Source organism: Leptonotus elevatus, chromosome 5 (assembly GCF_054856555.1).
Source record: "Leptonotus elevatus isolate MCC_2025b chromosome 5, RoL_Lele_1.0, whole genome shotgun sequence".
Lineage (NCBI taxonomy): Eukaryota > Metazoa > Chordata > Actinopteri > Syngnathiformes > Syngnathidae > Leptonotus > Leptonotus elevatus.
The window spans coordinates 13,088,713-13,103,605 of record NC_141243.1 but is presented as its reverse complement, the minus strand read 5'-3'; the positions used below and the strand labels follow the sequence as shown (position 1 = coordinate 13,103,605).

General features: G+C 38.7%; 1 protein-coding gene across 2 annotated transcripts; it reads right to left on the bottom strand.

Moving 5' to 3' along the window:
- Nucleotides 1–8,386: 8,386 nt before the first annotated feature.
- On the bottom strand, nt 8,387–14,878 carry rmi1 (RMI1, RecQ mediated genome instability 1, homolog (S. cerevisiae)). Of its 2 annotated transcripts, none has more exons than XM_086075425.1 (9): nt 14,539–14,795; nt 14,179–14,367; nt 13,393–13,503; nt 12,654–12,803; nt 12,510–12,580; nt 12,321–12,444; nt 12,161–12,248; nt 10,985–11,201; nt 8,387–10,142 (listed from the first exon to the last, which is right to left on the bottom strand). In XM_086075425.1, exons 2-9 carry the CDS (start codon nt 14,332–14,334, stop codon nt 9,287–9,289), a joined length of 1,773 nt encoding a protein of 590 aa, XP_085931551.1. In that variant the 5' UTR covers nt 14,335–14,367; nt 14,539–14,795; the 3' UTR covers nt 8,387–9,286. The 2 variants fall into 2 exon arrangements, with proteins under 2 accessions (XP_085931551.1, XP_085931550.1); XM_086075424.1 differs by lacking the exon at nt 14,539–14,795 and adding an exon at nt 14,806–14,878 and having other exon boundaries at nt 8,388–10,142.
- Nucleotides 14,879–14,893: the final 15 nt, after the last annotated feature.

Sequence of the window (14,893 nt, the reverse complement as noted above, 5' to 3'; positions counted from 1 at the left end):
GGCTCCCTCTTGACTTACAAATTAATAGTGTCAAGGTCGAGCTTTGACTTTACATACAGTACTTGCTTGAAAGTTCTTGTGCCATATTGGAGTCTTTTCGGAAAAAATAAATAAAACAATGAAAATAGGTGATTATTTAAACTAGCAGCTCAGGATAGGGTTTCACAGGAAAAAATATAAATGCTGTAGGTGAAATTGTGTGAACCGCAGAAAGGCAGGGGTTCAATAATCTATCGATACTAGCATTTATTCTTCTTTTGTGATATTCTAATATTAGTTTTGACTAATCTTGAGTTTCACAAGGTTTCATTGGCAACAAAAGGTTCTGTGTTGCAGCCTCGAGACCCGTAAGGCCACATACTGGATAAAATGCCTACACGCAGCCTACATTAAGTTTAATATTAGCCTTTGTATGTTTTGGAATCATGAGTGGAGTCTTTCATTTTCCAAACAATAGCCTTTAAACTGGTAAAGGTATGTCAGTTTTCTTTATTTAATAACAGTTTGTCTCAACATTTTTGAGCCTCCTCTCTCTAAGGCTCGAAATACTTTATACGGAGCAGTTTTGCGAATCAATTAACTCATTTGAGGAGTAATTTTGGAGTTTTGTGGAGTGGGGTTGTTGTTTTTTTTGCAGGTTAATCCCAGGCAGCTGAAGGTTTTATTAAACAATACAAACAATTGGTTTTCTTTTTTCATAAACAGTTTTTATTTCTTAAATTCACATTGTGTATAGCAGCAAACTCTTTTCTTGTCTCGATTGATTAAAACCAAACAATAAGATCTGCAATAGTGTAATTTTCAGAACATTTGTTGCGTAGACATCAAAATCAAAGCAGGTCACTATTGTGAAAGTTTTGCTATTCAATGCGTTTTTGATGAGATGCACAATACAAATGTTGCCTCGCAAACTGTGATTTCAAACCTTGTTACCTGATTAAAAAGTAGACTGGGGTGTTTTCTTACGAATAATGTTGTCTTCTAAGTTCTGTATTTGATAAAAGCTCAAATGTTGATCTCTTGTCATTTTCTTCTGTTGATGTCAGACCCAATACTAATTATAATAAGAATCACAGCAAATAATCTCGCAAAGCTTAGTTGTAAAAGCCTCTTGAGATGTTTACAAGTATTGAGGCCCCATAAGATGAAAAAGAGGACAAGTGAGGAAAAGGGACACTTGAGAGTGAAGTGCAAATGATGTTGGTTGTGCAAACAACGCTGCCCGTCATACCATTATTATTTTTTTTTGCTAATAATGAAGCAACTTCCCTGAGCATAACGTGTCAGTCAACAAACAGCGCTTCAATGCAGGTCTGTGATCACGTCACGTCGCACTCACGTGGACATTGTTTCTCGTTTTGCACTAACCCTCAATGATCATCTCATCGTGGCAGGAAGACTTCATTCCCTTCTTTGTGTTTTAATGCCTCCTTGTCCCGATGGTTTCCTGCATGTGTGACCTTTCCTTTCGCATCTGGGCTCATCAAGCGGGAAACATCAAGTCATACACACACACACACACACACACTCGAGCAGAGACAAACAGGTGAGCCCCGCAAATGACGCCACCAACAAGACGATAGGGTTGCTCTCAAATGTGACTGGAGAAAAGATCAACGGCAGTAATCTCCCAAAATGAATAAAACATGGCAGCTATTGACAGTAAATCATGTTCTGGTCATGTGTTTATAATCTACCAACGCCCCCTTGAAATTATAGTAGTGTCCAATGTCATTTAACAATGTGGTATTTTGTGTCTTTTGTGTCTTTTCCTAATTGCTCATTGATAGATAATTGATTTGGTCAGAATGCAGTTTTTGCATGGAGACCATATTTGGGGACAGTCTAAAACGCTTAATGGATGTGTGTTAAAAAAATAAAATAATAATAATAATAATAAATCAGCGTTGCTTAATGTCCGAAAACTGATGTCAATTGTCACCAAAATATATGTTGCCATTTCTACCTATGCCCACTTCAACCTCTGAAAATATCAGAAGGACTGCCCCGATATTTTGGATCTAATGGACATCTGTTCCTCTCGATCTCTATAGAGATGTTGCTCAACGTCAGATAATTGCAATCAAGCAACACCAAAATTCACATGCACATATCTACATATGCAAACATCAATCTCACAAAATGTCAAAAATAATCGCCTCAATATTCTGCATTTTACGGACATTAAAATGAGCGCATACGGAGAGGAAGAGAAATGTAAAAGCCAAAATATGGGCGTAATGATTTTAATATTTTCACAGATTAATATAGCAAAGAGCTTCTTCTATGGAGAGAAAAACACTTAGCGCCCTTAAAATACTAAACTTAAAAAAAGAGTTAGATGAACGTTGTGATATTTCCAGAGATTGATGTGTGCAAATGATTTGGTGACGATTGGGTGCAATTTTGTAACATTAAGTGACGTTAAGTTTTTTTTTTTTACATGAAGTGTTTTGACTGTCCCCATATTTGCGGAATGTAAAGCATCAGGACTGAATACTTTTCCTCAATTAAAGGTGAGAGTTCTTGTGAGCATTTGCTGGGCAAAGTAAAGTGTTTTGAGCACAATATGTCGGCCATGTTGCATGTCGGCAATCTTAGTGAAATGTTTTTGTCAAATTGGCAATAGCTTACATCGTTTGCAAACCATTTTAAATTGTTTTATGTGTCGTACGATACAGCAATTGTTTTTGGAGTGCAAAACTTGACCAAATGCGCTTTTTTTTTTTTTTTACCATTTTGGCCAAGTTATGGAATAAGTTGTTTGCAACAGGCTCATGCAGGGTGAGAGAATATGTCCACATGCCCCTGAAACATTTTTGTCCACCTTCCGATTTCTTTTCTGGTGCTTAATAATAACAATAATAAGTAAAGGCAGGAAACAAGAGGTGGTGATGTTGGAGAGGTGTAAGAAAGAAAAGCACTCTGCACAGCTTGTCAAATTACCTTCCTAATGACCAGCTTGTCAGGCAGCCTCGTCTCGGCGGAAGAGAGAGGAAAAAAAGGACAAGTGGGGGAGCGAGCCATTCTCTTCCTTGTCATAAAAATCACTCATTGGTCTCTTTACATGCTCTCCCTCGCGCTCGTCTCTTTCAATGACTGTTTGGCTGCTCCAGTGCGCTTGTATTCAAATGGTAGTAATGACTTGGTAGTATATGAGCACGCCACGGCGGGAGCGGCCCGTTGCATTGTGGGCTTGTCAATCGCTTGTCGGCATTCTTTCAAAGTTGCCCTGTGGAGCCATAATGGGCTTTTCTATTAAATCCTTGTTAATGATTACTCACCTGAGCCTTTGCTGAAAGTTCACGGGATTAATTGTCTCTCCTTAATTGCCCAAAAGTTACATTTTTGCAAATCCTTACGGCTTTTATACCAGGACCACACTCACAAGGGGAAAAAATATATCAAACATTAAAGGAAAAAGGTGGTGTTTCTTTACAGCAAAGACAAAATTATATTTACTTTTGAAGAACTTATTTCTATGCAATTGTATTTTCATGAAATAAAATTCTCTTAAGCATCTAAATATATATAAATGAGATTTTTTTTAAATTATGTAACATTATTACTTTATTATCATAAAATTATATTTAAATTTTTATTTATAATTTTTTGTTTACATAATAATAATATTCTGACATGGATATAAATGTAACAGTTTTCTCATAATATTACAACGTTATGCATTTTAAATATATTTTCTCCCAAAATATTTTTCTCTTGCACCTTTGTTTTCCTGGTAATGTTTCAACTTTTATCAAATGAAATGAAATTAAAATTTATCTTGAAAAGCTGACTTTGTTTTTATGTATAAAATTAAGACTTTTTACATGTAATGCTACTACTTTATTATTATACAGAAACAAATGTAGGAATTTGTTTTACAGGTTCTTTAAATGTAGTTAAATGATGACCTTTTTCTTCATTCTGATTAAGATGTGTTTTTGTTCCCACCTTTTTCCTGGAAATCTGACTTGTGTTACTCTAATAAGAAATCAATAATTATATTTCAATTTCATTCTTGTAAAGTTAGATTTTCTTTGACTAAAAAAATAAAATTACTTAATTCTGTTCAGTACATTAGTGTTAAAAAAAAAAGTCTAAAGTGATTTTTAAAAATACTTTTTGCCTATAAAATTATGACTTCATGACAATAAAATCAAAAGGTTTTCTCGTAAAATAACATTTGATGGTAATATTAGGAATTTAACATCCCCTTTTCAACCATAACATTTAAAACAACAACATATTTTTCTTAATATTTATAATTTCGTCTAGTATAAACAGTTTTCTTCTTCATAAAATTCTAAATATTTATTGTTCTATTCTATTAAAATTGTGCCTTTTCTCATAATATTAAAACTATACTGTTGGAAAATTCCCACTTTGAAGCTGTTGGACTAATGCAAATTACTTACATTCGTGTATCACCTCTAATTGCTTTGCGTCATACTTTGAGTTTATTTGCTACAGTACATTGTTTTATCGTCATTTCTGGATGTTGTATCAAAGAGAAAAAAAATAACTGCAATAACTTTGTCCTTTTTATTTCTGCAAGTGCTGTGTCACAATCAATATATAAGACGATAACTATTACTTTATTTTTAATGGACTCTAAAAGCACTAGTAGGAAAACTTAAAAGCAAACTCCATTAAGGGCCAAAAATGGTCCTTAGTCCATTCCTTTTTCAAAGCACACACACACACACACAAAGAATCTACTCCAACCAGATGAGACAAACAAAAAGGCAAACTTTCATATAGTTTAAGTTCAATTTCCTCATATATTTTCCTTTTCCTTTTAATGACTCACATCCTCAAGCCTCTGCCACATTTGGATGTGGGCCCCTAAAAGAGAGCTTGAGCCATCAGAAAGGATTTTTCATTACTAAATGTAATAGGGCAAAGAAAATTACAGCTGCTCGAGCATAGAGGTTTTTTTTTTCTTTTCGGCAGGATTGTTCCTGTGCTTTTTACCTTGATGATGGAAGCAGTACAGTGCAGCTGCATTGGGGCCATTAGGAGAAATTAGCACAGTGCTCTCTTCCCATATGTGCTCCACCCCCTCCCCTACCCCATGAAGCATCTCTGCTTTATGCTATTTGCAATTGGGAAAGATTCATTCAAACTAAAAAGCGGAACGAGCGTGTATTTTATCTCCGGCCTGACACGAGTGGGCAGCTGACGTAATCACGTAAATAATATCGCAAATGGAAAGCTATTAGGGACGGACGAGCGCTTCCGCCAATGCCTCTCTTCAAATATGTGGCGCATGCAATGTGTTTTTGAAGGAAACTGACCATTGGTTACATTGTTCAATAAGGTCTCATCATTTTATAGCATTCAGGCATGATGGGGCAGTTGGCTATGACTCTTTTTAAAGTATATGATCTAGAAAGCACAATGTATAGGAAATATTCAAAAAGGAAATCCTACAAAGGTGCCTGTAACGTGAAAACAAATATTTATTCTAAATTTCACACACCACAGAGTAGAATGCTGCTGCCAAGATTGTCAATGATTGGAGCTAAATTCTCTGAGGCTTTATGCCCCCTTGAAGGGTCGCCCATGGCAAACAGGTCAGGGGACCAGACAAAGCACAGCTGACAGACCCCCTTATGATGAAACATGGTCACTTGGGCTCCCTCTGGAACCAGACCTGGATCTGGGGGTCTGGTTTCCGGGCCTAAAGGCCTAGCTACACCAATCCGACGCCGGAGAGTCGGACATCATGCATAGCATACATATCACAGGCAACCCCTCCTCCCCTCGTTTCTTTAGTGAATTTGCCTGCGTCTGCCATTAGGCCCCACCCATGCTCATTAGCACAAAACAGGCTATTAACATGCATGGTTGGGTCTGCATTTAGACGCTCAACCTGATTAGCTCCTAATGAAGCAAGACTAACGACATGAATGGAAGTCCCCACAGCAGTACAGCACAGCACACTACATGTAGGCTACAGGACTGTACATACATTCAATACACACAATTCATTGGGCAGGCCTATGCATGCATTTTTATGTGTAACCTAAAATAGTCTTCGATCATACATTGTTAATCAATAGAAGACTTCCCAATTTGATTTTTGTCTTAATAGTATAATTTTATTCTACTATTTATTACCACAGCAGTTTGATTTGAACAAGTAAATATTTGTAATACAATAACAAATTATAATCCTGTGCCGTTGAGGCTTTCCTCCCCCCATGTTAAATTATGCACAAAAATGTTCAGATTTTCTCCGAAGAATTTTTGTAAAACCATGACATTAGATGCATATTTCAGGCATGTGATTTGACCAAAGTGAAATTATCTGAAAATTTAGCCGGGGGTCTGGGGGCCGCGGGCACTCAGCTAGGTCCAGAGCTCATGGGTTTTCCGTGTTTTTGAGTACTTTCAATGCACTCAGATGACAAAGAAATAGACGAAACAACAGCATACATTTTCAATGTATATTGAACTATCCCATATAAAATTGCAGTTTTAGTCAACTCAAAATCAGTCACATTCAAAAACATTGGACTGCCTTTGCTTTTAAAAACTATCACTGAGAATATCATCATATATATTTACCATGCAATAAATCATTTAATCAATCATTCTTAATTTAATACATAATGCATAACAAAAACATAAAATACCTCATGCAGCAAGCTCTGGTAAAAACACAATCATGCATTCGGATTGACTAAGATCATCTCTGTAACTGCATACATCAAGATAGTCAACATATTGAAAGCTGAAAAGTGCAAACATGCAGCATTCATTTGAGTTTGTGTCAATGATTAACCATGTTAAATATTTATGGCCATTTTTATTACGTTATAATATTTTCGAAAATTTGATTTCGATTAATTTGAAAAGTTTACCACCGACCTCAAAATTCACGACTCTGTCAGCAACTGTTACAGGTTGTTGGGGTGGATCACGTCTCTCGATTACCGCTTCCGATTGTGATGTCAATAAGGGATGGAGGCCGTAAAGTTTTGGAGTTTTCGTTTGGGCACCGAAACTTCCAGCGATGGAATAATTTGTTGTTTTTGACTGGAGTTCTTTCACGTGTTTTTTGCTCTTTGCGTGACTTTCAAGAGCTTTGAAACCTCTCGCACCATCGTCAACGGTATCACGGCACCAAATGCAAAAAGCGCTTTCCCGGCACGATCGATCTTCCGAATAAAGTCACTGAACAAATTCGTCACAGTCTTCTTTCCGACATTTGCAGATATATCCTTCTCTAACCGGTCCCATCGAAACTTGTTTTTTACGATCTTGTCAATTTCCTTAACTCGCGGAGCATCTTTGCGTTCGATCACGGACATTTCTTTAAACACCCCGCAAAAACGTCTGAGAAATGAACAATGGCATACTCCAATGCCTTTATAACACGCGCGTTTATTGGTCAACAAACAATGGCATACGCCTATGCCTTTATAACAAGCGCTCTTATTGGTCAACACGGAGACTTCCGCCAATCGCAAGATCGGTTTCATTTCAGTTGCGGAAACACTAAAACGGAATGCTGTAGAGAGACGAAATCTGATTTTTTTTTTGGGGGGGAGATAAAAAAAGCGGAATTCCGCGAATTAGCGGAAAAATCACATGCCTGATATTTCTATTTTATTAACAAATAACAAAACGTTGTCTTTTCCCCCTCATATTTTGACATGTTTGTAAGATGACAGGAATCTATTCTTTAAATATTTGTATCCTCTTTATGAATTGTAGCATATAGTGTTTATTTTCTGTATTCTCATAAAATTGCAGCATCTTTTTCATCATTTTCACTTATTTGTAAAAAATATGCATTGACTTGTACATAATACATGTGTTATACTTTCAATCTTATTATTGTAATAATTCTACTTTATTATGAAAATGCAACTGTCACAATATTTTTAACAGTAACATTCTGAGATTTTTCTTAATGTATTTTTATTTAATTTTTTTAAAGAAATGCACATCTCCAAGAGACTCAAACTGTTAGGGACATTGGATTCACTTTATGTTGCATAAACCATTGGTGTTTTTGTGTGCATGGCAGTATTGCAGAAAATATGAACTATTACCAGAGTTACTTGACTCTTTTGTCTTAACCGTGTAGGGCGGAACAAAACTTGGGAGTTCGGGAGTTCTTTCTACATGAACGTGTTATAAATATTAAATAAGCTATATGATCTTTAAAAGGTCATCATTCGCTTTGGTAAATGCTCGAGCAGCTTCTTAATGGGATATATTCATGAATAACAATTACAAGAGTTTTGATATCATGTATTTTCATGGCAGTCATTGGATTGCACATCCGTACCAAATGTGCCATATCGTACTGTACCTTCAACGCATGTTTAATGTTGCATCAAATACATTTCATCCACCATCCAATCCCATTAAAAGGTGGAGGAACATTGCAGCATACCAAACCTTAAATTGAATTCATTTGATCTTGGATTAAGTTTGTGGACAAACAGCAACAAGCTCTTGTGCGATGGCTGATAAGAAACAAATGATGATTTTTATCTCCTGCTTTCATTTATAGCATTTGCTTTCTATGGCATTTAATCAAACCTTGAAACGTTTGTCTTATCTTGAAGAATCATTGGAGGTTTATTAGAAACAAAAAAAAAGTCAAATGTACACAACCAAAACACTTTTCAAACAATTGTACACAGTTAATATGAAAGCGTCAACAACAGTTTGCGTCGCGCATTCACTCATTAGGATCAAAACCGAGGAGCGCTGTAATGACAAGAAATAATCAAAAACCATGAGCTCTTCCTCATTTTCCTTTCCTCTTATTTGCTCCCCTGGGGCGACTTTATTGAAGACCTGCACTGCCCTTGCATATTCAATCATTTCACCAGCCAGACGTAATGGATGTAATGAATGAATGCAAAGCCGGCAATTCATTACAGCAATTTTGAATTGAAACTCGGGTCCTCTGCCGCACTCTTCTCATTACAGTTAAAAAATATGCCTTACAATTCAGCATTTAGTAGAAATTTGACGTTTTAATGCACATGGCATAATGAAGGACATTGCATGGGGGAAATAGTTCCGTGAATAAATGAATGAAATCCTCCTCTAATGACAACATGTGATATTCGCTTGCGGCAGATGGGATCCATTGCAACACGGATTCACACGTTGTCTCCTCCAGATCGGAAGCAGAAGGGTGGCTTGATTGCAGTCATTTCGCAAAAAGGGGAACAAAAAACACCTAAGTCTCATTAAAAGACCTCTGCTCATGTTAAATGTCTATGTTCTCATTACCGCCCTGCTCCCAGTCTCATTTCCTGTCTCGCACCCTGTGCTCCAGCTCACGGCAGACCCCCTCGGTGACAGGCTCGGCCTGGGTCACCACCGCTCCGCTGCCCCCGCCGCCCACCTCCACCGTCATGAGGCAGCACATGTCCACCAGCTTCTCCTGACAACGCCTCATGCCGGCATCCAGCTGGGACCTTCGGGCCGGGTCACGCCTCATCGCCCCCTTCTCGGCCACAGTGAAGCCCAGCAGGCCCGTCAGGACCCGGTCGGACAGCTCGGCGTCCAGGTAGCCGCTCCCGTCCGACAGCGTGGCGCGGATTCGCCACAGGCCGTCACTGGCGCTTAGTTTGCCCAGGAGCGTGACGATGAAGGCTTTGATTGTTATGCAGGTGGGTGCGGGGATTTCTTCTAGCAGACACAGGTACGTAAAGGGGGGAGAGGTGAGGGTGATGTCACCCAATGGTTCTGAGGTGGGACTCCCACCATGAAGTACACTCTCTTTCCGAACTATTTCATTTCCAGGTAACTGGCTGGACTCTGCAGCTTGTACGCTCTCCTCATCGAATTCAATGCCCGCAGGTAAATAGTCCATATCCTCCATGACGTCACCCCCGACCGGTTCCACGGAAGGTTCACGCAGAGGAAATGAGGGAAAGGTGTACTGAGCACCTCCCTCAAAGGCCGCGGCGTCCAAATCGTCCAGCGCGAGATCCACAAAATCCTGGTCTGGAAAATCGTCAACGTAGACATCGTGCTCCGCGGGGTCTTGCCGGGAAGGCGAGGGTTCGACGAGGTCGGACTCCTCTTGCTCGTTACCACGGTGACCATTTGGGAATGAATTGACTCTGCTTACACTGGAGCGCATTGAGGCTTCACTTCTAGGAGAGAAGGTCATAATGAACTAAAAAGATGGATTTACACTGCATGTCTAAGTAACCACGTAGTATTTAATTAATCTTAATGCATGCTCAAGTGCTGATATCACTGTTTACATTTGACACAACCCGTAAGTGTCAACATAGGGCATGCAGCCACAACACAAAAGTAAATAATAATTAAAGCTGCCAGCAGTGATGAACTGGCCCTAATTTCGTGGCAAATCTTCAAAATTGTCATTTAACGCTATGCTCCACCCACATTAGTAGGTGTAGGTATTATATAAAGCTTCGCTATTTATAGTCACCCATCTGCCTAGATGGGTTGGTTGCGGCTGTTTCTTTTGGATGAATTCCCTGTTGATTCATCAAAGTACGAGGCCTGGAATTCAGTTCAAAATGGATGTCTTATCTTTTCAGGTGTGTTTTTTTTTTCTACCCATGACAGACATGCCAACCAAACTTCATGTTGCGAGGTGAAACTGGCTTTGGGGGCTAAATTTAAAAAATAAACCCAAAATAACTATTTTTACTTAATTAGGCTAACTTGAAATAATTATCTGCGAAGAGTTTTGAGGCAGATAAATAGAGGAACTAATGTGCTCATTTGGCATATTTTATTCCAAGTAGAATAAATTCCAATTTCCCAACAGTCTACAACGCGGAAATAAAAAACACATATCCTGACAGAAGCAGCCCATTTTTTTTTTTTTGCTTGACGTGCGGCGTCTTTGTTCAAAACCAGAGCAATAAATGATGACAAGCAGGCTTAAATCTAAAATGTCATGGCGATTACGACCGAGCTGAGGAGTTTTTGTGACAAAATGTCAGTGACAACCACCCACCTGCTGGATGAGGCATTCAGGTTGCTGACGGTGGAGCTTCTAGAAGACAATGTAGAAAACTGGCTGAGCGTCCTATAGCCACTGTCTTGGACAGGAGTGACCGGAAGCCTCGCCACCACCTCCTGGTGCTCCTCCTCCTCCTGGGCCTGCTCCACACCTGCCAGCAGCTCTAGGTCATCTAGCTCTATGTCCTGCCCTCCCTGGTTTGCGGCACCAACTAAAGAGTTTCGGTAGCGTGAGTGATATAGGTAGCACATAATCAAGTTAAAACAAGATACCATAGAGCAGGGGTCGGCAAACAAGATAAATAACAAACAAACAAAAAAAATCTGTCTGCCGCCACAAGACATTTGAACATTGTGATGACCAAAACAGAGTGTTAGTGTTAGTCTAATGTACTGAGGGCCCAAGAGCTAATTAGAGCTGAATCACAATACCAATTTATGCAGCATCCAATTCATTTTCTTCTACCCTTTTTGTAATTTTTCCTACTTCCCTTTTCATAGATTTTAAGACTTTTCTGCCTTTATGACAAATTTCTGACATTTTTGGTAATTTTATGAACATATAAAGTATTTAAATATATATATTTATGCTATCAAATTTCTGACATTTTTGGCACTTTTTTCAACATTTGTTTTTATTTCTTTTTTTGTTTTTTGACATTTTTTTGTTACTTTTTGAACATTTTGTTTTCTGCTTCTTCTTTTTTTAATCACGTCTCTGATTTTTGCGAAACCAAACATTTAATTGGAAATTTTCAGCCTTTCTTCTTTTGTTTTTGGACATTTTATGGTTACTTTTTGAACATTTTCCTTTCTGCCTATATTATTCAATTCTCTGACAATTTTGGCAATTTCATGGACATTTTATGGTATTTTTCTGCTTTTCTTCTTCCTTTTTGGACATTCTATCATCACTTTTTGAACATTTTTAGGCAATTTTTAAAACTTTTTCATCTACTTATTTTCTGACAACTTAAAATTTTGGACTGACATTTTTTAATATTTAATTAATGATTAATACATTTAAAGAATATTTTATCTAAAACATATAAATAAATATGCTAAAAATATATTAATTTATACAATTTTTTTTTTTTTTTTTTAAGATCCACACTAGAGAGGAGTGGCTCAAGAGCTGCAGGTTGCAGACCCCTGCCATATAGGTTCTTACCTCGGTGTGATGGTGGAGCTTCTCCCATGACTTCCTCTTCCTGCTGCTGCTCTTCGGGTAGTCCCAATGCCCGGCATAGAACTCTTCCCTGTCAGAACAGTGAATGTATTACTAAAAAAAAAACTACCTTTGATTTTTTTCCACATTTGAGAAAACCAACCTGGTTGTTGCGTTCGGCCAAGTCCTCCACTTCCCCACCCAAGACCTTCACATTGTCCGGTCCCAACAAAAGCATTCCGAGTCTGCAGATCATCTGCCCTTGCAGCTGCAGCTTCACGCCAGGCCTAGAGGTTGAAAATAGGAACCATCATTTGTGTTTCTTTCTTGTCTCGTGTGTGTGGTACTTCACCTAAGAGCTGGGCTCAGTGTAGGTATCATCCGATACTCCATGGCCTCCAGGCTCTGGACACCATCTGTCACCTGCAACAAAGATGACAATCATCAAAATCGATCGATTTTAAGGGGCCGTCCACATCATAAATGGCCCACGAACCTGCAGCAGGAGCATACGTGTGGGTCTGGCCTCCCATGGCCTCTGAGTGTACTGTGTGACAACTGAAACGTCATCATTGGCGCAATCTGTGCCCCTCCATTGCTGCAGCTGACCATAAGCAGGCTGACTGATGTCCAGTAATGAGTCAACCTACAACAGAGAGGAAAGCTCCAGCTCGGCGAACTGTCTTTTCCGTGCTGCTTTTATTTTTGCCTGCTGAGTGACTCAGTATTGCCCTCAAAAATTGTGACATCTAAGACTGCCGCCTGTGGCCAAACAGATGCTACACACAAATACAATACAATACAATACATGGGATCTTCTATGGTCAAACACAAACTGTTCTTTTGTCTGCATTCCCGTAGGAAATAATGGAAATAGAAATGACCCTTTATTAACTAAACAGAAAATGGGTAACATGTTGGCATACGTGATGGTCATGAATGTGTAAAAATAGAAAACATGAAATATTACAGGCCAAAAACAACAACCAAAAGCCCTCTTAAATGACACAGGCTAATGCAAAGGTGAGTCCCTAAAAATACTGATATGTGGTTAAGTTCCAAATTGTACGAGCTTAGGTGTGTTCCACTGTACCGTAAATTGAAGCGGGTTAGGGTTATGTGCTGCTGGTGTTTCTTTCGCATTTAATTCTCACAAATCCTAATTAATGTCCCCTATTCTTGGTCTGATGAAATGACGCATACTTTCATAAATAAGTGACCAGGATAGTTTGTACCTGTACACAGAAAGTACCGCTGAGCTGAGTCTTGTGGACTTGAGCCAGTCCCTCAGGCAGAACTGGGCAGTCTAAGTCCTTCAGGTCAGTCAAGAGCCACTGGTCAAACACCTAATGTAAGAAGGAATGGTGGGCTTTTTTGTAGTTACAGGCTGGTGGTAAATACAGAAATCCTACTACTGTATTGTAGTAGTTCTGTAATTTCTGTTTTGAAACCTCAACTGTAGCATGTGAATCTAACTGAATATTCAAATGTGAAGTCAACACAAAACCTTTCATTACAATATGTTCTATGTAGCATCACTAGTCTAAACACAGTATTCTGATTAATATTACAAACATGTAGAATATGAGAAATGTAGCAAAATCCACCCGTTTTTTGGAACCCTGAATTGTCCAAATGTTTTGAATTTCAGCCTCTCAACGTGATCTATTCTCAGATTTCTCGAGTCTTCCATGAAATCGGACTAAATATATTTTGAGTTGAAACACCATAAAACATTTGCAAACATCTGCTTTTACTTGGGAAAACAACGATCAACATTTTTGCACATTTTATGACATATTACGAAACAAATCAGTAACTTGAAACATGATAAATTCATGTTGGTGCATTTTATGTGCTGCTAATTTGAAATAATGTTCTGTTATTGAATAAAGGGACGGATTGTTTTTATTTATCCAATTCATCGACTAATAAACAGGTTAATCGGTTATTAAAATGCATAAAGATTGAATGTCTGCAGTATTGCTTAATAATTGCCAATGTAACACATTCCTACACACCTGTTGGTTAATTTGCTGCTGCGACAGCCTGCCCACACCCACTGCCTCTTCCTGTAGCCACTCCACACAGGCTTCCAGCCAGGCAAAAGACACCCGGACATGCCAGAAGGACTGCAGCCAGGCTTGGGTCACCTGGACCATAGCCTGAGGAACCATGAGCTTGTCTTGTACATTCACCGAACCGCCACACTGTTAAAGACAATGCACGCCTCAGTTCGGGGTTTGATTCTTTGCAAGTTCGAATATTCTCACGTGCTTGTGGATACTACGACATTCCAAAATCATGCATGCAACAGTGTGATTAAAAACTAAATTGTCCATTGGTGCGAATGTTGTTCTGCGATTGATAAATTGACAAACAGTTCAAAGTGTACGACGCCTCTCGTCCAAATGCCAACTTGCTTCAGCAAGTCCGACCAGAGACCCTAATGAGTACAAGCAGTGTAGAAAATAAACAGGTGGATGCGTCATAAACACACAAGCTTTCATAAGGCGCCAAAAGTGGTCAAAAGAAATGACACGCGTATACACTGTAGATCACTCTAATGAACGCCATATTGAAAACGAGCATAAAACAAATGTATCATACGCTTTAACACGTTCCAACTTAAAAGTAAACATACTTACCTCGAGTAAAAGAACGGCATAAAAGCGCCACTAAGTCAAACAACTTCCGGGAGACGAGCCTGTCCAAACGCCCATAATCGTGATTGAT

Bases quoted from the DNA above. Each gene is read 5' to 3' on its own strand.
- rmi1 (XM_086075424.1), bottom strand. From the start codon at position 14,334: ATGGTTCCTCAGGCTATGGTCCAGGTGACCCAAGCCTGGCTGCAGTCC. The intron at 12,249-12,320 runs GTTGGTTTTCTC...CTGTTCTGACAG, and splicing joins TGGCCGAACGCAACAACCAG to GGAAGAGTTCTATGCCGGGC. The intron at 10,143-10,984 runs GTGGGTGGTTGT...CTTCTCTCCTAG, and splicing joins CTGAATGCCTCATCCAGCAG to AAGTGAAGCCTCAATGCGCT.